Source organism: Eubalaena glacialis, chromosome 18 (genome assembly GCF_028564815.1).
Source record: "Eubalaena glacialis isolate mEubGla1 chromosome 18, mEubGla1.1.hap2.+ XY, whole genome shotgun sequence".
Taxonomy (NCBI): Eukaryota; Metazoa; Chordata; class Mammalia; order Artiodactyla; family Balaenidae; genus Eubalaena; species Eubalaena glacialis.
In genome coordinates, this window is record NC_083733.1 from 4681249 (window position 1) to 4704572 (window position 23324).

Sequence of the window (23324 nt, forward strand, 5' to 3'; positions counted from 1 at the left end):
AATAGATTACTCCCATCAACGGATCCCTCTGAACTTGATTTAACCTTTACTCGAGAATCAAATTTATCTCGGAGAGCCTCTGGAAATGTTCTGTGAAGCTGTGACACCCTGAGACCCACAAAGCTTGGGGACAGAGCTTGCCCCACACCCGATGTCCCCAGCTGCGCTCTTGTAAAAGCTTGCGCTACTGTTTATGGCTGTACTGGTTGTTCCCATCCTCGTGATTAAGCATTCAGATAGCGTTTCTCTCTGACATTAGTGTGGCCGTTTCTAGAAGCAACTTTTCCCTCATTCCTCAGCCCCACCCTGGTTTAATTTGCCACTGCAGTTTGCTATAAACTAGAAAAATCACATAACCACAATTTGTTAGGCTTATACTTAAATGAGAATAAATAATTTGTGAAATGCCATTGGAGGAGCTTTGTGCTTAAAATTAGCTTGCTTGCTAACTTCCCGTTTGTGTGCACACATGCCTGTGTCTGTGCACACGTGTGCACGAGACAGAGAGAACGCCTGCCTCCGAGAAGCTAAGTGTCTGCATGGCCCCTGGACCAGGGTCTGGGGCCCCTCACCTCTGTGAGACGGATGTCTGCAGGGATCCGGTCTCCGATGGAGAGAGACACGATGTCTCCAGGCACCAGGTCTCGAGCAAGAAGATGCTGGAGCTTCCCTTCTCTTATGCTGCGTTTGAAATGGGAAAAAGCAAAAGCACCCACGTTGACATCTCATTTTTAGGCACTTGGATAAACTTGAGCAAAGATTACAGAAACACACTTTCTCTTTCCCTTATGGACAAACCCTTGTGCCTTTATGGTTTTATTATTTTTTAAATTCACCTATCCTAAAAGACTTTTGGGAAAGTGTATGGCTTCTAGGAAACCCTGAGCCTCATTTGAAAAGTGGGGTGACTACTGTTCACTCTGCCTGGAAACAAGGCTGGGCCACACAGCCTCCAGAAACTTCTGCTGATCTAGGGAAGCGATTCTTTAATGAAGCTGGCAGCTAGTGGCACTTCTGTCCTCAGAGGACACAGCACGCTGGTGTGCAGAGCCCGGCTCGGGACCTCAGGGATGGCAGAGGCTTGTCAAAGCTGGGAGGAGCATCTTAAGTGCTCGAGAAGCTGGGGACACCCCCTCCCACAGGGCCTGGACCGTTCCTCACGGCCATTTGCCATCTGCCGTTAGACACGGACGTGCTTCTGTGCACGGGCTCCCACTGGAATCCCACCACACACTGCCCCTTGCCCGACATGGCAGGAGCCTCCCAGACGGACCTGTGCCCACCCCCCCCCCGACCTCCTTCAATTCATCCTGTACGTGGCAACCAGAGAGCTCTTAAAGCACAAAATCGGATCACAACTTCCTCCTACTCCAACCCTCTCCAGTGACCTTGGAGTCAAACCCAGAGGCCCTGCCTCCTGTCACCCCGCCCCGCCCCCGCCCCGCCCCGCCCCCAAACGCACCCAACTCCTTCTAGTCTCAAGGTCTTTGTTGACCTTGAATGCTGGAACAGACATTCCCCTCTTCCCTGTTAACAGAATTCAGTCTTATTCAGGTACTGCCCTTCTCCCCACAGCCCAGTGCTCTAGCGGGTGGGTCCTGAGTGGCTGAGACCATCAGGGTGATCCCAGCACCTGCCATGACCGGCATAGGGACAGGCATGATCTACAACACTGGCCTAAGAGACAGGAGTGGATATTTGCTGGGGGCTTGAGAGAAAGTTTTTTTCACTCTGTACACACACACACACAAACACACACACACACACGCAGATGGCCTCTTCTTCTGTTGGACCTTTTTATACCTGGCTGTGATGCCCGGAGCTGTGGCAGCCATTTTGGGATCATGAGGGAAGCTGGCCCAAGAACAAAGCTAACAAGCTGAGGATGGCAGAGTAAAGAAATAAAAGGCACCAGGTCCTTGGTGCCATCTTGAATTAACTAACCCCACTGTCCCCCCCCACCTCAGATCCCTTACCATAAGACAACACAATTCCCTTGTGGTTTGCACAGCTGAATTTTCTGGGTTTTGTATCCAAGAGCGCCTATCAGATATACATCTGCTCTTCCCTCAGCTCTTCCCATGGCTGGCTCCTGCTGTTTCTCAGGCCTCAACCTAAAGGTCAGCTCCTCCTTAAATGTCAGATCAGGGTGGTCTGCCAGCCAGCTATTTAAGGTCGTTCCCACACCTCCCCTGGTCACTACCGCATCTCCGTGACGTTCTCTTTCTTTTAATTTTTGTGTGGCTTTGGGTTTCAGGGGGTCTTTTTGGCTTTAATGCACCTGCCACATTCCAAAATCATCTCTTCCTTCACTTCATCATCTGCCTCCCCTGTTAGAAATGTGAGCGCCCCAAAGGCCAGGGCCTTCCCATCACTTCGCCTGGAACAATATCTCCCTGCACACAGTAGGTGCTTAGTAAGTATTTAGTGAATGCATAAAGGATGGAGGTAATGCAGGAAGGGTCTGCAGGGCAGATGCTGTTCCCGATTTGTGACACGGGTCTCAGGGACTCGGGGAGTGAGGCTGTGTCCCTTCAGTACTCTTTCAACTCTACCAGCCTGTCTGCCTCTGCTGCGCTTGCAAATAAAATTATCTTTCAGAAGTGACTTCCAGGGACATCAATAATGCGTACTATTCACCCAAAAGGCCAAGACTTGATATTTAAACTTAAGATCAGCTCATCAAGCCATTTAAATCATAGATGCTTCCGTCTGCTTATAGGATTACGTCACACATCACATGTCTGGATTTCTGACAGCCTTGTTCATCCAATCGTTAGGCCCAGACGTTTTTACTGCCCCCCGATGAACCTTCTAGAATTGACTCATCCTCTCTCATGCTTTCACATTGTGCTCTTTTGGTCTCTATTTTGTTACTCATTATTCTCTGCCTGTTCTCACACACACACACATACACACACACACACACACACATGCACACACACACTCTTTGCTTGCTATTTCCATGAGGTGGAACTCTGTCTCACTAGATCTTTCTATCCCCCAGCCCTATGCTCCATTTTGCCAAATACACGTTAAGGTTCTTCCCCCCAAATTACCCTTCAGGTAATAGAGAGTTACTATATGTTTAAATCCTTCCAAAGTACCTCAGATCACGAGATACTTTCAGTTACTTTCTTTTGAGCAACGTCTATTTGGGAAAGACACGTGACTTTAAAACAACCTCAACTGACGCTAGCAGGCGTAAGGGAGAAGACCTGGGCCTTTTCCGAAAGAGTTTCATTTTTACAGGGAAAATAACATAGGGATTACTGATACACTAAAAAATTAAATGGACAAAAAAAATCAAGCCTAAAACATTCTCCCGGGGCTTCCCTGGTGGCTCAGTGGTTAAGAACCTGCCTGCCAATGCAGGGGACACGGGTTCGAGCCCTGGTCCGGGAAGATCCCACATGCCGTGGAGCAACTAAGCCCGTGCGCCACAACTACTGAGCCTGCGCTCTAGAGCCCATGAGCCACAACTACTGAGCCCGCGTGCCACAACTACTGGAGCCCGTGCACCTAGAGCCTGTGCTCTGCAACAAGACACCACAATGAGAAGCCCGCGCGCCACAACAAAGAGTAGCCCCCGCTCGCCGCAACTAGAGAAAGCCCACGTGCAGCAACGAAGACCCAACGCAGCCAAAAATAAATAAATTAAATAAATTAAAAAACAAAAACAAAAACAAACCTTCTCCCTTCTGCCTCTGTGGCTCCCTTTACCCACGGCGGCAGCCCCTGAACATCCTCTACGCTGAGTTGTCCGAGGCTGCGACCACTAGCCTGTGAGGCTATGTGAATTCAAGTTAAATAAAATGAAGACTTCAGTTCCTCGGGTGAAGTCTTCAGCAGCCATATGGGACTAGTGATGCCGTCCCGGGCAGCACACATGATAGAACATTCCAGAAAGTCCTATGGCACAGCACTGCGCTAAGCACACAGGCCCAGGAGGAATGGGGAGACATTTTCGTCTTTCTTTTTTCCTTTTTAAATGTCTTTGGGGAGGGCTGTGTGATAACCAAATGGCAAAGCAGGAATGTCCGGGCAGGAAAGAGGCTGGCGGGCAGCTGACCAAATGGCCGGAGTTCATTACTGAGTTGTCTACCCCCTTCAGCCAGAGTTCTGATGCCTCAGCTTGTTCAAGCCCCGCCTCTCAGCCTCTTCCGAGCCCCCCTTTGAGAATCAGTGAAAATTCCGAATGCCTCCCTAGGAAAAACGCACACATTTTTGCACACTTTATCATAGATTTTGTGGGCCACCCTCTCCCCAAAGCCATTCCCGTCACCCGTGGCCCCCAGGCTGGGCACCCTGATTAGACACGAGTGACAGAGTGGAGGCCCAGAGAGGTTGAATGACACACCCAAGGACATGTAGCAATCGGCTGGCAGGGCAGAGACCAGGTTTCCTAACCCCCAGTAAGACATGCTTCTCCCATATCACATTACAAAGGATATAAATATTGCCAAACTTTTGTCAAACTCACCAGCCCACTGGCTCCTCTGATGAACCAAAAAGTCCCGGGGGGGGGGTCTCTGACTTACCAGTTACATTCGGGAGGTACCAGCTTGGTCAGCTCTTCCAGAGATTTCTCCGACCTGTACTCCTGGCAGGAAGCATGTGAAACATGGTGTTTAAGAGGGAGGCCTCCACAGAGCTCCCATCAGCCCGGGTGACCCCGCCCAGGATCTCAGGACACACATTACACACCTGGATGAAGGCGACGGTGACCACGATCAGCACGGCCTAGGGGGCAAACGGGAGGGGACCTTAACACCCAGCTGCCCAACGAGCAGGTGAACGAGCCCAGGGGAGGCAAGGAGAGGGCATCGTCTTGCAAAATATTATTTCCTTTCTTCTTGCAAAATAAGAGCACTGTGCAGAAATTTAGAAAACAGACGAGCCAGAAAAGCACCTCCAACTCTGCCACCTAGAGGTTCACATCTGGGGGTTATCCTTCTAGATTTTTCAGCATAGATACACTTACAACACAGGATCATCTAGTGATCATCATTAGAGATAATCGTTTATTTCTCAACAGCAGCTAATAAACATCAGTCCACATCAGAAGATGCGAACCTAGCCTCAGGCTTTCGAAAAGAAGCATCGAATTCCACTGCACGGAAGGAGTCTGGTTTTGTATTTTAAAAGACGGCACTTGACAGATAGAAGGAAGCAGGAACAAAAGTCATCAAAATGTGTTCAGAGCCACATTTAAAAGGTCACATACCGTATGAGTCCATTTATAGGAACTACCCAGAATAGGTAAATCCGTGGGGACAGAAAGCGATGGTGGTTTCAAGGCGCTGGTGGTAGGGGGGAAGGAGAGCGTCTGAGTAATGGGTACGGGGTCTCTTTTAGGGTGAGGAAAATATTTTGGAACTAGATAGAGGTGGTGGTGGCACAACATTGTGAATGTAGTAAATGTCCCTGAATGTCACTTTAAAATGGCTAATTTTTTAAATTAAAAAAAACATTTTTTTTAAAGGTGCCCAACGGTTCTCTCTGTGTAATGATTACGAACAATGATTCCTGTTTTGTTTTTGTTTTTTTGGACGCACCACACGGCATGTGGGATCTTAGTTCCCTGATCAGGGATCGAACCCACGCCCCCTGCAGTGGAAGCGCAGAGTCTTAACCAGTTGACTGCCGGGGAAGTCCCCGAGCAATCATTCTTTGTACTGCGCACACAGCCAGGATCCAGCAATTCCACCCAGGGGTCACAGGGGAGGAGTTCATTACAACATTGTTCCTGACGGCAAAGAACTAGAAGCCACCAGCGTAACCACCAAGAGAGCGATGGCCAAGGAACCAGGACACCCCACGTGGGGGTAGAGAAGGATGTGGATTTCCTGTCCTTTCTTTCTGTTGTGTTTTTTCTAAAAAAAACTACAGCCAAACTCTTTTTTCCTTGCATAACAAAGACAAGCACAGACGCAGCAAGCCCCTTGGCAGCCGGGTCTGGGATCGGGGCACTGCCCCCCACGGGGTGCACTCACCATGGCGATGCTGATGGCATCCTCGTAATTCTTCGTCAGGACGCTCACCAAGGCAGAGGCCAGAAGCAGCAGGATCAGGGGGTTCTTAAACTGAAAAATGAACACAGGGCAGGGGGATCTTTTCTAGGCTCACAGAGATCAGAGAGTGGGCTTTCTCCCGTGTAGCAGGGTCAGCTCTGCACTCACAGCCCGCTTCCAGGACAACCCGACAGTGATCCGAGGGCTAGGAGAGGAGGACCACCAACACGCGATGGTTCTCCTCCACCTGAAGACCCACCACTGCAGTTTCACTGACATCGGCTTCCTGGGGTCATCCCGACACTGTCCCTGTCAAGACGCCAGCCCTGGCCCTGCCTTTGAGTTCTTGGTCTTGCTTTGCCACATCGCCACGATGCTCCAGGTCAGAATCTTCCCCTCTGGTGGGATGCCAGCCCTGGTCCAGCATGGCCAAGGGGTCCCCTCTCACCACACCAGTCCTGCAATCCTGTGTGTCCCAATCACAACAACCCACTCTTGTAACTGCCTCTGGGAGCTCCAGTGATGTCCCTCCTGAGAAAAGGTGTTCCAGAAACTTCCCAAAGGATTTTTACTTTATTATTTTATGTACAGTGGTCTTCTCTTATCTGTGGTTTTGCTTTCCACAGTCTCAGTGACCTGCGGTCAACTGCGGTCCAAAGATATTAAATGGAAAATTCCAGAAATAAATAATTCATAAGTTTAAAATTCTGTGCCATTCTGCGTAGCATAATGAAGTCTGTGCTATCCCATTCCATCCTGCCTGGGATCCCCAACCAAACACATCCTCTGCTCCTGGCATCCAACCACTGGCACCCTCGTGGCTCAACGATCCAGGACGACATGAAGCAGATAAGCCTCCTTCTATGTCACAATGCCTGCGTCACTCCCGTCACTTCAGCTCTTCATGTAGGCATTGTACCGTCTCACATCATTGCAAGAAAAAGAAAGGTGAGTACAGTACAATGAGATATTTTGAGAGAGAGAGAGAGAGATTAATTCACATGGCTTTGATTACAGTATATTGTTATAATGGTTCTATTTTATTATTACTGCTGTTAATCTCTTACTGTGCCTAATTTATTAATTAAACTGTATCATAGATATGTATGTACAGGAAAAAACATAGTATATATAGGGTTTGGTACTATCACCTGTTTCAGGCATCCTTGGGGTCTTGGTATGTACCCTCCACAGGTAAGGGGGGACTACTGTATCTGTCTCATTTCACACATACATTTCAATTGTTACAGACAAGTGAAAGGAAGCATAAACACAAACATACAAAAACAGGATCAGAGAGAGTAGACCAAAGATCAGGATCAGGGTGGGAGTCAAAATATCAATAAGCAAATCATGGTGGTTTAAATTGGGGCTGTACCTTTGGCTCTGAGCTTCCCAGCAGCAAAGGCAAAAAGGGAAATGTGATCAGATGTGTGATTCATACTGCTGACGGAAAGAAGCACATCAGCATCATGCCAGTGTGGTACATGAAGGGATTTAATGCCTCTCACCCCAGAACTGCTGTGCTTTAACTCCTCTGAATGAGGGACAGGGCACTTTGCGGTCAGCTCACGGGCCACCCGGTGTTAGCCATCGCATCTACTGTGAATCCCCAAGACTGAGCAACTCGAATGTATTTCACCTTCTTAGCTACAATTTTTCTGCGACTGTATCAAATTACTTGTCTCTATTCTCTGCTAGAATGTAATCTTCCTAAGCACACAGGCCATACCCATCCTGGGGTCCCCAATCCTTCCAGGACCCAGAAGGGGGTCTGAGCACATGGGGAGGCAGGCAAGAGCTCAGGAATCTGATAGAATTCCAGCTCTGTCTCCACCATGACCTCACTGACAGACCTCGAGCAAGCCTCTGACTTCTCCAGCCTCTCTCTCTCTCTCGGCTGATGGGAGGACTAAAGGGCATAAGGAGGGTAGAGTGACCTGCCCAGTGGGTGGCACACAGTAGGTGCTCAGTACATGGGAGCCAGAAGGACAAGACTGATTACAAAAGGCACTGGATAAACACTAGTCAAAGGGAGGAATCGTGGCTGCCTGAGCTCCAGAAAACAGTCCCTCTTATCAGGGCTCTTGATCCAATAGCTGGCCCTCAGGGAAGCTTTCCCATCGATCCTCGCCAGGGCTGGGCTGGGCTGGGCTGGGCTGGGCTGGGGTAGGGGGGGTCATCACACCTTCAGAGAGAACCACACCTCAAAGCCAGCTTGCCTGGGAGCCCGGGTGCTCCAGTCTGAGACACAGTGGTAGGAGTCAACCCCGGGAGACACGCGAAAGAGCTTCCCACAAAAACCTGAAACCCGCATCAAAGTTTCTGACATGGACCTTATTCAGTTAGCTACAGGCTTCTTCCCAAGGGTGATGTCTTCAACATGTAAATAAACTATCCATCCATTTTACGGATCTCATAAGCCATTCCATGGGCACGAGTTCACAGATTAGGAAAAGGGATTAGATTTAAAGGGCACGCCATCGAAAAGCAAAGGGTGGGCTTTGTTTAGACCCCGAGTCTAACAAATCAACTGTGAAGAGGTGCCTTTGAGGCATGTGGGGAAAACCAGCTCTGGACCAGGCACTGGACGATGTGAATGAAGTGCTCATGGTCTTAGTGGGATAATAGTATTGTTGTTATGGTTAAAAAAAACAAAAAAAAAAGACAGTCTTCCCTGGCGGTCCAGTGGTTGGGGCTCCGAGCTTCCACTGCAGGGGGCATGGGTTCGATCCCTGGTCGGGGAGCTAGGATCCTGCGTGCCGTGCAGGGCAGCCAAAGATAAATAAATAAATAAAAAATAAAAGAGAGAGAGAGAGAAAGAACAATGTCCTCCAGGGCAGAGATACACTCCAAAGTATAGATGGTAAAATGATTCAGTATCTAGAATTTGCTTTAAAATGCTGCAGCGAAAAAAGGGGGATAAAAAATGGGGCAAAACGGGTTGATAATTAGTAAAGCTAGATGGTGGATATATGGGGTTTATTATCTTATTCTCCCTCCTAATGGATATTTTTGAAATATTCCCTAATAAAAGGTTTTGGTCAGAGGAGTTCCAGTTTTGGTCCTGAGAGCACCTGGAAGCACTGGAGATGGGGGGAAGGGGATTGGGGGCAGTTTGCGGAGGGAAGTGGCTGCCGAGAGTCCTTGGGCTGGGCTCAGAGCTGCCCAGCAGAGCTCACAGCCATGGCCAAACACCACCACCCTGGAGAGGGACACGCCCTATCCGTGGAAGTCCAGGGAGGATGAAGGGCCAGATAAAAGGGCAGCCCAGCTAAGAGTATATTAGTGTCCTGGGGATGCGGTGATAAATGACAACTTGGGGGGCTTAAATCAAGAGACTTATTCTCTCACAGTGCTGGAGGCCGGAAGTCCAGAATCAAGGTGTCGGCAGGGCCGTGCTCTCTCTGGAGGCCCGAGGGCCTCCTAGGGGAGGACCCTTTCCTGACTCTTCCAGCTCCTGGTATTACCGGCACTGCTTGGCTTGTAGACACATCACTCCACCTCTGCTGTCATAGGGCCTTCTCCCCTCTGTGTGTGTCTGAGTCTCTTCTAAGGACACCAGTCACTGGATACGGGCCCACCCTAACCCAGTATGACCTCATCCTCACTAATCACATCTGCAAAGACCTTATTTCCAAATAAGGCCATAGTCTGAGGTTCCAGGTGGATGTGAATTTTGAGGGGACGCTATTCAACCTTGCACAGGGAAGGAGAACCCCTCAGTTCAGTGGAGTTAAGAATAAGACCTCCTTTCAGCCGCGAGCCCATCACAGACTTCCCACCCGGTTGGACAGAAGTGAGGGGGGAGGGGGCACAAACACGCCCTGAACACCCGTCAGGCGCCTGCATTCTCCAGGCCACCTTCTGAGGCCGGGTTACCCCACATGCACCAGGCCTCTCCGCAGGGCCTTTGCACATCCCCTCCTGCAGCATCCTTCATCCAGACCCTCCCACGGCGCCTCTCCTCACTTCACTGGGTCTCTGCTCAGACATCACCCCCTCCAGGCACCAGTCAGACGCCTCTGCTGACCACCCAGGTCCCCGCCAGCACCTCCTCACTCCTGTCTTGACTCCTCTCCTCAGGCCACGCCACTGGGTGCTGTATCACTCACGGAGTGTCTGTTTCCCTGAAACCAGAAACTTGGGCCACTGCTCTATGCACAGTGCCTCGAGCAGGCCAGGAGCACAAAAGGTGTTTATCTAGAATGAATGAATGAACAGCCAACGCGCGTTGTTAGTTGGGGGAATCGGAGGCTTGGTGGGGTTGGAACTCCTGCTTCCGGTCACCCAGCCGAGTGGGGATCAGCAGTGGGTCTGTCCTGCCCCAGCTGCGTGGCTTCCTGGCCAGGTCACTTCTGTGACGCTGCCTGGATCCCTGCCCTCACCTCTCCCGGCCCTGGCTGGCAGCTCCCTCCCTCCCTGCAGGCTGTACCCAGTGGAGACTCAGAGAGCAGGGGGCCTGTTTCTGCACAAGGGACCCCTCCAGCCATGAGCTCAGGGCTAGCTCAGGGGTCCACAGTCCTGGCCGGGACACTCTGAGAGCTGGGACCAGGTGCTGGCCTCACCCTGAATTCCAATTCCAAGCCCATAATCTCACCCCCTCCCCCTGAGGCTGGACCTGAGCAACCCTCCAGGCCGACACTGATACCACCAGCCTCCCTCCCTCCCTCCCTCCCCTCCTGGAGACCATCCCTAGCACCTGCCCCCTCCCACCCAAAACAAGTGAGTCACCGTGAGACACAGCACGCAAGTGTCAGATCCAATGGGAAGATCCCACCACGTGCCACTAGTGCTGCCCTGGCCACAGATAATCAGACTCTTCTGGCTCATGGTGCCCCTTCTAAGCCCACAAGTAAAGGGGGACAGGCAGAAAGCGGTCTGTTGAAACCTTACTGTGCGGTGAAATGGTGGCACACCGGAGACGTTGATTACAATAAACAGTAACAACCGAAACAGCCAGCATTTTCTGAGCACCTCCTCCATGCCATGCCCTGTGCTCAGCGCTTTACCTGCATCATTTCCTAGGCTCCTCCCAACCCCACGACACAGGTACTGTTAAGTAGTCCTGCTTGATAAATGACCAACCTGAGGCTCTGAAAGAAACTGAATTGCCAAGGATTTAATTACATCAGGCAACTCCAAAACCTGTGCTCTTAACAGCTACACTCAAGTCAAACCAGGGCTAACTGGCAGACACTGGGACTGGGGCAAGCTTTATTAGGCACTTAATACGGGTTAAGCTTCTTCTTTTGTAAAACTCAGAACAGGAGGTACTTATTAGTCCTATTTTCTAGATGGGGACAATTGAGGCTCAAGGAGGATCGATAGTCACAAGGCTGAAGTGGGATCTGAACCCGGCTGACTCTAATCTGCCTTTGCTTCATGACTCCAGGGCAGGGATCTTGGGTCATGCTGAGGTAGAATTCCTAATGGTGAGTCTCCTGAGACAGAGAAGCAGGGCTGCCTCGTGAAGTGGTGAGCTCCCTGTCACTGCAGGTGACGGATAGGAGAATCACAGCATCTGGCATGTCGCAGATGCTCAACGAACATAAAGAATGAATAAGTGAGAGCACATAGACTTCCTGTGCCCATCAAGGGCGGGAAAACATGGCCATCGGGAGCTGCCTTCCAATCCCGCAAGGATTCCCTGAGATGGATTCCTGAACTGATGAGGTTAAGAATAAGCACGTTTCCTGCTCTTAGAAACTGAAGAGATTTCATTCCTGGAAAGGTCCTGGCTGGAGGCTGGAGGAGAGCCCTTGGTGTGAGGTAGAGGCCAGGTGAGCAGGTCCTAGTGGAAGGGGCAGCCAGGGCAGAACTGACCAAGGCCCCACTCCAGAAGGGAGAAGGTCCCTCACAGCCTGTGTGTCTGCCTCCTTCCCTGAACTTCACCTTCCAGGAGCCTCTGCTGCCTCTTCCCAACACTGGGATTCCAGGAAGTTTCTGGGTTGGCCAGAGCCACCTGCATACCTAGAAGCCTATTTTGGTGCCAAAATGCGTCAATGAATGACCTCCCTAGGGCACTGAGAACCGACCAATGAGCAGGGTGGGGACTGGAGGAGAATGGAGGGTGAAGATGCTGCAAGGAGGGCTGTGATTGGTCCCTGAACTGACCAATCGAGAAAGCCCTAAATGTGAGCCAGGGGAAGGCAGCTGAAGCCGGGCAGCCCTGAGTTAGGCTAAGAGGGAGGTGTCAGGGCTGGGAGAGGGTGCAAAAGGCCAGAGGGGAAACTGAGGCAATCCGCATGGCTTCAGGTTCCCATGGCTTCATGGGAAGTTCTGCCTGTTAACTGGAGCTTTCAGAGCTGGTACTGGGGGGTGGGGGGTTGATTTCTAGACGGGAACTTGCAGCCGTGTCTATTTCCATTTTTTTCCCCCCTTCCCAATGGCTTCCAGGCATCTGACTCATGCACCATGCATTCAGCCCCAATGGCAGAGGCTAAGAGGGCCGGGGCTCTGGAACCAGATGCCTGGCTTCACTTCCCAGCAGTGCCACTAACTACTGCGTGACTCTGGGCCCTGGTTGCCAGATAAACTACAGGTCACCCAGTTAAATGTGAATTTCAGATAAACAAGGAACTTTTTTTTTTTAAGTATAAGTAGGTCCCATGCAACATTTGGGACATAGATAAAAAAAGAACAGTTTTTTCATGTATGTGAAATTCAAATGTAACAGGGCATCCTGTAACTTTACTGGCTAAATCTGGCAACCCTACACAGCCTTGGGAAATATTTCAACTTCTCTGTACTTCACCCTCCTCATCTCGAAGTGGGGATTAGGAGGAAGATTAAGTAAGTTGATGCTTACTTACTTGCTCAGTTAGCATGCACCTGGCACATGGTAAACCCTCCATGAATGAAACAACTACTATTCATGGCCATGGCTGCTGGGGTAGTTAGTGATCCCTCCTGCCGGCTAAGAGCAGCCTGAATGGGGAGAGCCTGGTTTAACTTTGTAGTACAGTTGCTCCACACCCTGGGACTTATCCACGGACACCCTCAATCCATACTTAAACAATGAATGGCTGTCCCCCACCCCTACCCCCCAGGCTTACACTAGTTCATTCACGGAATGACACCTACAGTCCTACCTGATCGAGATATTTCTTCCACACGGGTTCTGTGTGATCAGCGACAAACTCATTCCAGCCATGGACCAGCCTGCGCTGTGTCACCGAGAACTCTGACAGCCCGTTCTGTAAATCCACCTGGAGGGAGAAGGATGGGCAAGTAAGGATTAAGGAGCCCAAGTCACAAGATTCCCGCTCTGGAAGCCAGCCGCTTCCATGATGATCAAGGAAAATGGGCTGTCCACAGAGGAGAGGGCACCGGTTCAAAGACACCGAGCAAAGAGGGGCAGAGAGAGGAGGAAACCCACAGTCCAATTCTCTTTCAGTTAGACCGCACTCTGCCCTCCAGATACTGCAGAAAAGACAGCCTTGGGCCTCCATCTCAAGGAGTGCAATTGTAGTATGGACACCTGGAGATGCAGGAACACTTACGCTTCATCTTTAGAAAAGTGGGTGGGCCTGGGAATGTAAAATGGTGCAGCTGCCATAGGAAACGTTATGGAAGTACCTCAAAAAATTAAAAATAGAACCACCATATAACCCAGAAATTCCACTTCTGGGTGTATGTACCAAGAGAACTGGAAGCCCATCTCAAAGAGATATCTGTCCACCCATGTTCATAGCAGCATAACATACAATAGCCAGAGGTGGAAGCAACCCAGTGTCCACCGATGCATGAATGGATAAGCAAAATGTGGTGAGGACGGACACACACACACACACACACACACACACACACCCATGTTTGCTCAGTTTTCTAAGTAAAGATCATTAAAAACATAAAGCAAGCAAAGTCCTTCAGCCTCAGAGGGGAGCCTCATGGAATGGAAGTGGTTTTTCGGTTTGGGTTTTGTCTTGTACTGGCCAGGAATTCAAATTCGCTGGAGAAACTGATGAGATTTGTTTTCAGTCACTGGAAACACCATGGATTAGAAAAGATGAAGGGTGTGCACAGCAGATGGTGAAGAGTTTGAGCTTTGATGTCAAAACACCTGGACTCAACTCTGGCTGTGCTGCTGTGGAACCGTGTGGGTCCCCTGAGACATCCTCTGTCTCCCATCAACAGGTACACAGAGAGCTGGGAGGATCCTGGCTGCTAGGAAGGGCCACTGCCATTAATGTGGATGCCATTCCTGGTGGGAAATCAGAACGGTTCAACAGCGATAGTATTTTCTAACAGTGATGATAAAAATGTACTATAGCACAGAACTCTAAAGCCACTTTCAGGACTTTGTATTGCTTTCTTCTTAATCTAAAAACCCTACCACAGATACAAATTCAATTCTTACATAAAATGCTTCGGCCAGATCCTCTCTGTGGCATTTGCTTGCTTCCTTGGGTGGCAGAGCGACCACCGTCTTCTCTTTCTCGATGGCTTTCAACTCATTTTGTCCATCAATCTGTGAAAAAAAAGCAGGATTGCTATTAGGCACATTGGTTTTGTACTGATAGGTCTTTTTAAAGTATAATATACAAAGAGAAAGTGTGCAGATCTTAACTGTACAGCTCGAATTTTCACAAACTGACCCATATGACCAGCCTCCAAAATAAGAAACAGACATTACCAGCCCCCAGGAGATTTGTTTTGCTGGGGGTTGAACTTTGTGTAAATGGTAACATGCAATATATATGCTTTTGACTCAAGGTTATTAGTGAGATTCATGCATGATGTGTATAGTGATGGTTCGCTAATTTTCATGGCTGCATAATATTCCACCAAATGACTATAGCACAATTTATTTATCTGTTCTACTGCTGACGGATTGTTTCCAGTTGTTGGCTATTACAGATGCAAGCACCGGAACTCACAAAGCTGACAGAACAAGGCAACAATTCACAGGCTTAGAACCCTGGACCTTGAATGTCTGGGATTCTCAGTTAAGTTTGCCCCATACTACAGAGAGTGCCCCCTGATGGTGACTGGCGATATCACAGCCTGTTCTAGGAGATGTCTGCAATAACCTAAGAAGAGGGGGGAACCCGGCCAAGGTCTGGATGTCTAGCAGGTCTGGGAAGAAGTCACATGAAACACCTGAAGGGTGTGGGAGGACACGGTAACACAGAGGAGACCTCATAATTAGGAAAACGCTGAGTATTTTTGCAAAATTATTCCTAGTATTCTGACACCTAGAACATGATAATCATCTTTTCCTTTTCCACCAGGTAGTCTGGCACTGGGAAGGAGGAAGGGGAGAGGCATTGGCTAACCTCTTGCTTCAGCTGGAACAGAGACGGTAAATTCCTCTTTTACTTCTTGCCATCCCCCACCCCCCGCCCCCATCTCCCAAATGCCTTGTTTGCTTAGAAATGCACTGCTAACCACACCCACTTCCTGGGGGGTGCTTCTCACTGTGCCAGTGACCAGGAAGCAACCAATGATTATTACACAGATCATTCGACAGACTCTTCTTAAGTCAAGCTTACTTTCTTCACTGTGCAAGATCCACTTCCCGGAGAAATGCACATCACAGCCAAGAGAGGATGTTTTTTCTGCTCTCAAGACCTGGTTCGGTCGTACCAAATCAAGTGCTCAATCCACGCTCACATTGCAGATGGACACAGTCCTGGGGTTACAGGACCTGCCTGGCTGGCTGTTCTCCAGCTGACCATTTCTGTCTGGCCCGACCACACCCAATTCACTTTTTATGCAGCGTCTCAAGCAACCCTGAAGGTATAAATCTAGCCCCCTCCTCTACCTTCTGCTCTCTGTCTCTCTGTCTCTTTCTGTCTGTCTGTCTGTCTCTCTCTCTCTCACACACACACACACACCATGCTGGAAACATTTGGATAGACTCCAGTTACAGGACAGTACCCGACTGTCTCCAATATGGCTGCAGCAGACCCTACCTCACATCTACCCTCCATGCTCTCCTGGTCTTGGGTGGGACAGCAACATACTAGCTAAAAATCCACTGCCCACTGGAGGAGTCCTGTGTCCCCCAGGAGTGGACTGCTCTGGTGCCCCTGCAGAAGATGGCACATTTTCCCGACTGCCAAACCAAACTTTAAATCCAGGGTTCTCAATCAAGGGCAATTTTGCCTCCTAGGGGACTTTGCCAGTGTCTGGAGACATGTTTGGTTGTCATAATGGGGGTCAGGGGTGCTACTGGCATCTAGTGGGCAGAGGCCACATGTGCTGCCAAGCATCCTACAAGGAATGACCTGGAACAGAAATGTCCGTACAGCTGAGGGCGAGAAGGCCTGCTTTAGAAATAGATGTTGGGGGACTTCCCTGGCGGTCCAGTGGTTAAGACTCCGTGCTCCCAATGCAGGGGGCCCGGGTTCGATCCCTGGTCAGGGAACTAGATCCCGCGTGCTGCAACTAAGAGCACGCATACTGCAACTAAAAGATCCCACACATGGCAAGGAAGATCTCGCACATGGCAACGAAGATCCTGTGTGCCGCAACCAAGACCCAGTGAAGCCAAATAAATAAACATTTAAAAATAATAAATAATATTTAATAAATTATAAATAAATATTAAATAAAAAAAATTTTTTAAAGAAAGAAATAGGTGGTGGCCCTGTCCTGATGTCTTCCCAGGCCAGACGAGTTACCCTGCTCTACCCTCTCGGCACCCTGGATATCTCCTTGACAGCACTTACACAACTTTCACTTGCATAATGACCAGCAAGTGATTATCACTCAAATGCCTCCATATGCTCATGACGCAGCCCCTCCAGAAGGCGGGACCAGTGCCTGGTACCCAGGGGCTGCTCCGCGAGCATTAGTCAGTCAGAGCCCAGGACACCAATCCAAGTGCATGTGCACTTAGCGCCACGGTGTGGACGACTGGATACGCACTCTCAGCCACAAGCCTCAGTTTACCCTCATTGTCAGCACTGCCCAGGAGACAGTCCAGCTCCATTTGCCAGCATGTCACCTCGGGCAAGTGTTGACCTCTCTGATCATAATTTCCTCATCTGCAAAATGGGGGTGATGATGGCTAGCTACCTCATCCTGCTTTTTTGGAATCAAGCGTGTGCGTGCCTGTACAGGGCTTGACACAGTCCAGACTCACCATGAACTCCAAGTAAATGCTGGCCTGGTACCTGTCTCAGGGACCAGGCCTCTGACACTTGGTTGGAATGACAATGATGGTGACATCACTTGGGTGGCTCAGCCACGTTTAGGCAACTCAAGAGCAGGAAGACGCATAGAGCGGCAGAAGGGGCACGGAGGTTGGAATCACACAGACCTGGGTTCAAATCCTCCTCTGTCACTGACCAGCCCTGTAACCAGGGATGATAATCTGTCCCAGGTAGTTCTGAAGATTTAAGAAAACCCAACTCTGTAATTGTGCCTTGCACGTGGCAGGTGCATTCAGTAAATATTTCACAAACGACCAGCAGCCTAAAGAACCAGAGGGATTTAGGAGGTATGGTGACCCCAGCACTGGAGTAGCTTCTCTCTGTGACTTTGTCTTGTTGGGGATGATATTCCCTGATGTTCTCTCAGAGACTGAGGCTTCTACAAGTGGCTCTAGAAGATACATAAATACTTAAATCTGTGTGGTTTTATTTTATTTTTAAATTTTTATTCATTTTCTTGAATCTGTGTGCTTTTATTTATTTATTTTTAATTTATTTTATTTTTGGCTGGGTTGGGTCTTCCTTGCCGTGTGCGGGCTTTGTCTAGTTGCAGAGAGTGGGGGCTACCCTTCGTTGTGGTGCACGGGCTTCTCATTGAGGTGGCTTCCCTTGTTGCAGAGCATGGGCTTCAGTAGTTGTGGCACACGGGCTCAGTAGTTGTGGCTCGCAGGCTCTAGCGCGCAGGCTCAGCAGTTGCGGTGCACGGGCTTAGTTGCTCTGTGGCATGTGGGATCTTCCCAGACCAGGGCTTGAATCCGTGTCCCCTGCATTGGCAGGCAGATTCTTAACCACTGCGTCACCAGGGAAGTGCGAATCTGTGTGTTTTTAATCAACACTGAAACTACAGGCAGGAAAATTGTGAACTCTTTTTTTAAAAAATCTCCTTTGATTTGCATTTGATGCTAGGCTCAAATAATTTCTCTATATTTCAATTTTTTTAAAAAAAGAGATCAGGAAACTTACACAAGCCTCTTAGATAGCCTCATTCACCAGAGGGCAGACAGCAGAAGCAAGAAGAACTACAATCCTGCAGCCTGTGGAAAAAAACCACATTCACAGAAAGACAGACAAGATGAAAAGGCAGAGGACTATGTACCAGATGAAGGAAGAAGATAAAACCCCAGAAAAACAACTAAATGAAGTGGAGATACGCAATCTTGCAGAAAAAGAATTCAGAATAATGATAGTGAAGATGATCCAGGACCTCGGAATAAGAATGGAGGCAAAGATCGAGAAGATGCAAGAAATGTTTAACAAAGACCTAGAAGAATTAAAGGACAAACAAACAGAGATGAACAATACAATAACTGAAATGAAAACTACACTAGAAGGAATCAATAGCAGAATACCTGAGGCAGAAGAACGGATAAGTGACCTGGAAGACAGAATGGTGGAATTCACTGCTGCGGAACAGAATAAAGAAAAAAGAATGAAAAGAAATGAAGACAGCCTAAGAGACCTCTGGGACAACATTAAACACAACAACAATCGCATTATAGGGGTCCCAGAAGGAGAAGAGAGAGAGAAAGGACCAGAGAAAATATCTGAAGAGATTATAGTCGAAAACTTCCCTAACATGGGAAAGGAAATAGCCATCTAAGTCCATGAAGCGCACTGAGTCCATTACAGGATAAACCCAAGGAGAAACACACCAAGACACATAGTAATCAAATTGACAAAAATTAAAGACAAAGAAAAATTATTGAAAGCAGCAAGGGAAAAAGGACAAATAACATACAAGGGAACTCCCATAAAGTTAACAGCTGATTTCTCAGCAGAAACTCTACAAGCCAGAAGGGAGTGGCATGATATACTTAAAGTGATGAAAGGGAAGAACCTACAACCAAGATTACTCTACCCGGCAAGGATCTCATTCAGATTCGATGGAGAAATCAAAAGCTTTACAGACAAGCAAAAGCTAAGAGAATTCAGCACCACCAAACCAGCTCTACAACAAATGCTAAAGGAACTTCTCTAAGTGGGAAACACAAGAGAAGAAAAGGACCTACAAAAACAAACCCAAAACAATTAAGAAAACGGTCATAGGAACATACATATCGATAACTACCTTAAACATTAATGAATTAAATGCTCCAACCAAAAGACACAGGCTTGCTGAATGGATACAAAAACAAGACCCATATATATGCTGTCTACAAGAAACCCATTTCAGACCTAGGGACACATACAGACTGAAAGTGAGGGGATGGAAAAAGATATTCCATGTAAATGGAAATCAAAAGAAAGCTGGAGTAGCAATACTCATATCAGATAAAATAGACTTTAAAATAAAGAATGTTACAAGAGACAAGGAAGGACACTACATAATGATCAAGGGATCAATCCAAGAAGAAGATATAACAATTATAAATATATATGCATCCAACATAGGAGCACCTCAAAATATAAGGCAACTGCTAACAGCTATAAAAGAGGAAATGGACAGTAACACAATAATAGTAGGGGACTTTAACACCTCACTTACACCAATGGACAGATCATCCAAAATGAAAATAAATAATGAAACACAAGCTTTAAATGACACAATAGACCAGATAGATTTAATTGATATTTATAGGACATTCCATCCCAAAACAGCAGATTACACTTTCTTCTCAAGTGCGCGTGGAACATTCTCCAGGATAGGTCACATCTTGGGTCACAAATCAAGCCTCAGTAAATTTAAGAAAATTAAAAACATATCAAGCATCTTTTCTGACCACAACACCATGAGACTATTAGAAATGAATCACAGGGAAAAAAATGTAAAAAACGCAAACACATGGAGGCTAAACAATACGTTACTAAATAACCAAGAGATCACTGAGGAAATCAAAGAGGAAATAAAAAATACCTAGAGACAAATGACAATGAAAACACGACGATCCAAAACCTATGGGATGCAGCAAAAGCAGTTCTAAGAGGGAAGTTTATAGCTATACAAGCCTACCTAAAGAAACAAGAAAAATCTCAAATAAACAATCTAACCTTACATCTAAAGGAACTAGAGAAAGAAGAACAAAGAAAACCCATAGTTACTAGAAGGAAAGAAATCATAAAGATCAGAGCAGAAATAAATGAAATAGAAACAAAGAAAACAATAGCAAAGATCAATGAAACTAAAAGCCGGTTCTTTGAGAAGATAAACAAAATTGATAAACCATTAGCCAGACTCATCAAGAAAAAGAGGGAGAGGACTCAAATCCATAAAATTAGAAATGAAAAAGGAGAAGTTACAACAGACACCACAGAAACACAAAGCATCCTGAGACTGCTACAAGCAACTGTATGCCAATAAAATGGACAACCTGGAAGAAATGGACAAATTCTTAGAAAGGTATAACCTTCCAAGACTGAACCAGGAAGAAATAGAAAATATGAACAGACCAATCACAAGTCATGAAATTGAAACTGTGATTAAAAATCTTCCAACAAACAAAAGTCCAGGACCAGATGGCGTCACAGGTGAATTCTATCAAACATTTAGAGAAGAGCTGACACCCGTCCTTCTCAAACTCTTCCAAAAAATTGCAGAGGAAGGAACACTCCCAAATTCATTCTATGAGGCCACCATCACCCTGATACCAAAACCAGACAAAGATACTACAAAAAAAGAAAATTACAGACCAATATCACTGATGAATATAGATGCAAAAATCCTCAACAAAATACTAGCAAAGAGAATCTAACAACACATTAAAAGGATCACACACCACGATCAAGTGGGATTTATCCCAGGGATGCAAGGATTCTTCAATATATGTAAATCAATCAATGTGATACACCATATTAACAAATTGAAGAATAAAAACCATATGATCATCTCAATAGATGCAGAAAAAGCTTTCGACAAAATTCAACACCCATTTATGATAAAAACTCTCCAGAAAGTGGGCACAGAGGGAACCTACCTCAATATAATAAAGGCCATATATGACAAACCCACAGCAAACATCATTCTCAATGGTGAAAAACTGAAAGCATTTCCTCTAAGATCAGGAACAAGACAAGGATGTCCACTCTCACCACTATTCAACATAGTTTTGGAAGTCCTAGCCACAGCAATCAGAGAAGAAAAAGAAATAAAAAGAATACAAATTGGAAAAGAAGAAGTAAAACTGTCACTGTTTGCAGATGACATGATACTATACATAGAGAATCCTAAAGATGCCACCAGAAAACTACTAGAGCTAATCAATGAATTTGGTAAAGTTGCAGGATACAAAATTAATGCACAAAAATCTCTTGCATTCCTATACACTAATGATGAAAAATCAGAAAGAGAAATCAAGGAAACACTCCCATTTACCATTGCAACAAAAAGAATAAAATACCTAGGAATAAACCTACCTAGGGAGACAAAAGCCCTGTATGCAGAAAACTATAAGACACTGATGAAAGAAATTAAAGATGATACCAACAGATGGAGAGATATACCATGTTCTTGGATTGGAAGAATCAATATTGTGAAAATGACTCTACTATGCAAAGCAATCTATAGATTCAATGCAATCCCTATCAAACTACCACTGGCATTTTTTACAGAACTACAACAAAAAATCTTAAAATTTGTATGGAGACACAAAAGACCCCGAATAGCCAAAGCAGTCTTCAGGGGGAAAAACGCAGCAGAAGGAATCAGACTCCCTGACTTCAGACTATACTACAAAGCTACAGTAATCAAGACAATATGGTACTGGCACAAAAACAGAAACACAGATCAATGGAACAAGATAGAAAGCCCAGAAATAAACCCACGCACCTATGGTCAACTAATCTATGACAAAGGAGGCAAGGATATACAATGGAGAAAAGACAGTCTCTTCAATAAGTGGTGCTGGGAAAACTGGACAGCTACATGTAAAAGAATGAAACTAGAACACTCCCTAACACCACACACAAAAATAAACTCAAAATGGATTCGAGACCTAAATTTAAGACCGGACACTATAAAACTCTTAGAGGAAACATAGGAAGAACACTCTTTGACATAAATCACAGCAAGATCTTTTTTGATCCACCTCCTAGAGAAATGGAAATAAAAACAAAAATAAACAAATGGGACCTAATGAAACTTAAAAGCTTTTGCACAGCAAAGGAAACCACAACAAGACGAAAAGACAACCCTCAGAATGGGAGAAAATATTTGCAAACGAATCAACGGACAAAGGATTAATCTCCAAAATATATAAACAGCTCATGCAGCTCAATACTAAAGAAATCAACAACCCAATCCAAAAATGGGCAGAAGACCTAAATAGACATTTCTCCAAAGAAGACATACAGATGGCCAAGAGGCACATGAAAAGCTGCTCAACATCACTAATTATTAGAGAAATGCAAATCAAAACTACAATGAGGTATCACCTCACACCAGTTAGAATGGGCATCATCAGAAAATCGACAAACAATAAATGCTGGAGAGGGTGTGGAGAAAAGGGAACCCTCTTGCACTGTTGGTGGGAATGTAAATTGATACAGCCACTATGAAGAACAGTATGAAGGTTCCTTAAAAAACTAAAAATAGAATTACCATATGATCCAGCAATCCCACTACTGGGCATATATCCAGAGAAAACCATAATTAAAAAAGACACATGCATCCCAATGTTCACTGCAGCACTATTTACAATAACCAGGTCATGGAAGCAACCTAAATGCACATCGACAGATGAATGGATAAAGAAGTTGTGGTACATATATACAATGGAATATTACTCAGCCATAAAAAGGAACGAAATTGGGTCATTTGTTGAGATGTGGATGGATCTAGAGACTGTCATACAGAGTGAAGTAAGTCAGATAGAGAAAAACAAATATCGTATATTAATGCATGTATGTGGAACCTAGAAAAATGGTACAGATGAACCGGTTTGCAGGGCAGAAGTTGAGACACAGATGTAGAGAACAAACATAGGGACACCAAGGGCGGAAAGCCGTGGCGGGGTGGGGATGGTGGTGTGATGAATTGGGAGATTGGGATTGACATGTATACACTGATGTGTATAAAATTGATGACTAATAAGAACCTGCTGTATACAAAAATAAATAAAATTAAAAAATTAAAAAAAAAAACCAAAAAAACTAATACTAAACTTTCTTTGGGTTATTTGTATGGAAATATGTTAATATAAATGTTTCAGAA

General features: G+C 46.6%; 1 protein-coding gene across 2 annotated transcripts in view; it reads right to left on the reverse strand.

Annotated features, from left to right (window-relative positions):
• Positions 1 to 23324, reverse strand: part of ATP2C2 (ATPase secretory pathway Ca2+ transporting 2) — an 80467-nt gene that overhangs the window by 34406 nt on the left and 22737 nt on the right. For both annotated transcript variants that reach the window (XM_061174470.1, XM_061174469.1), the window contains exons 2-7: positions 14377 to 14487; positions 13109 to 13225; positions 5997 to 6086; positions 4708 to 4743; positions 4542 to 4603; positions 573 to 681 (exon numbers count right to left, since the gene is read on the reverse strand). In XM_061174470.1, the coding sequence (XP_061030453.1) occupies positions 573 to 681; positions 4542 to 4603; positions 4708 to 4743; positions 5997 to 6086; positions 13109 to 13225; positions 14377 to 14487 (525 nt within the window). The remainder of the gene's footprint in view (positions 1 to 572; positions 682 to 4541; positions 4604 to 4707; positions 4744 to 5996; positions 6087 to 13108; positions 13226 to 14376; positions 14488 to 23324) is intronic.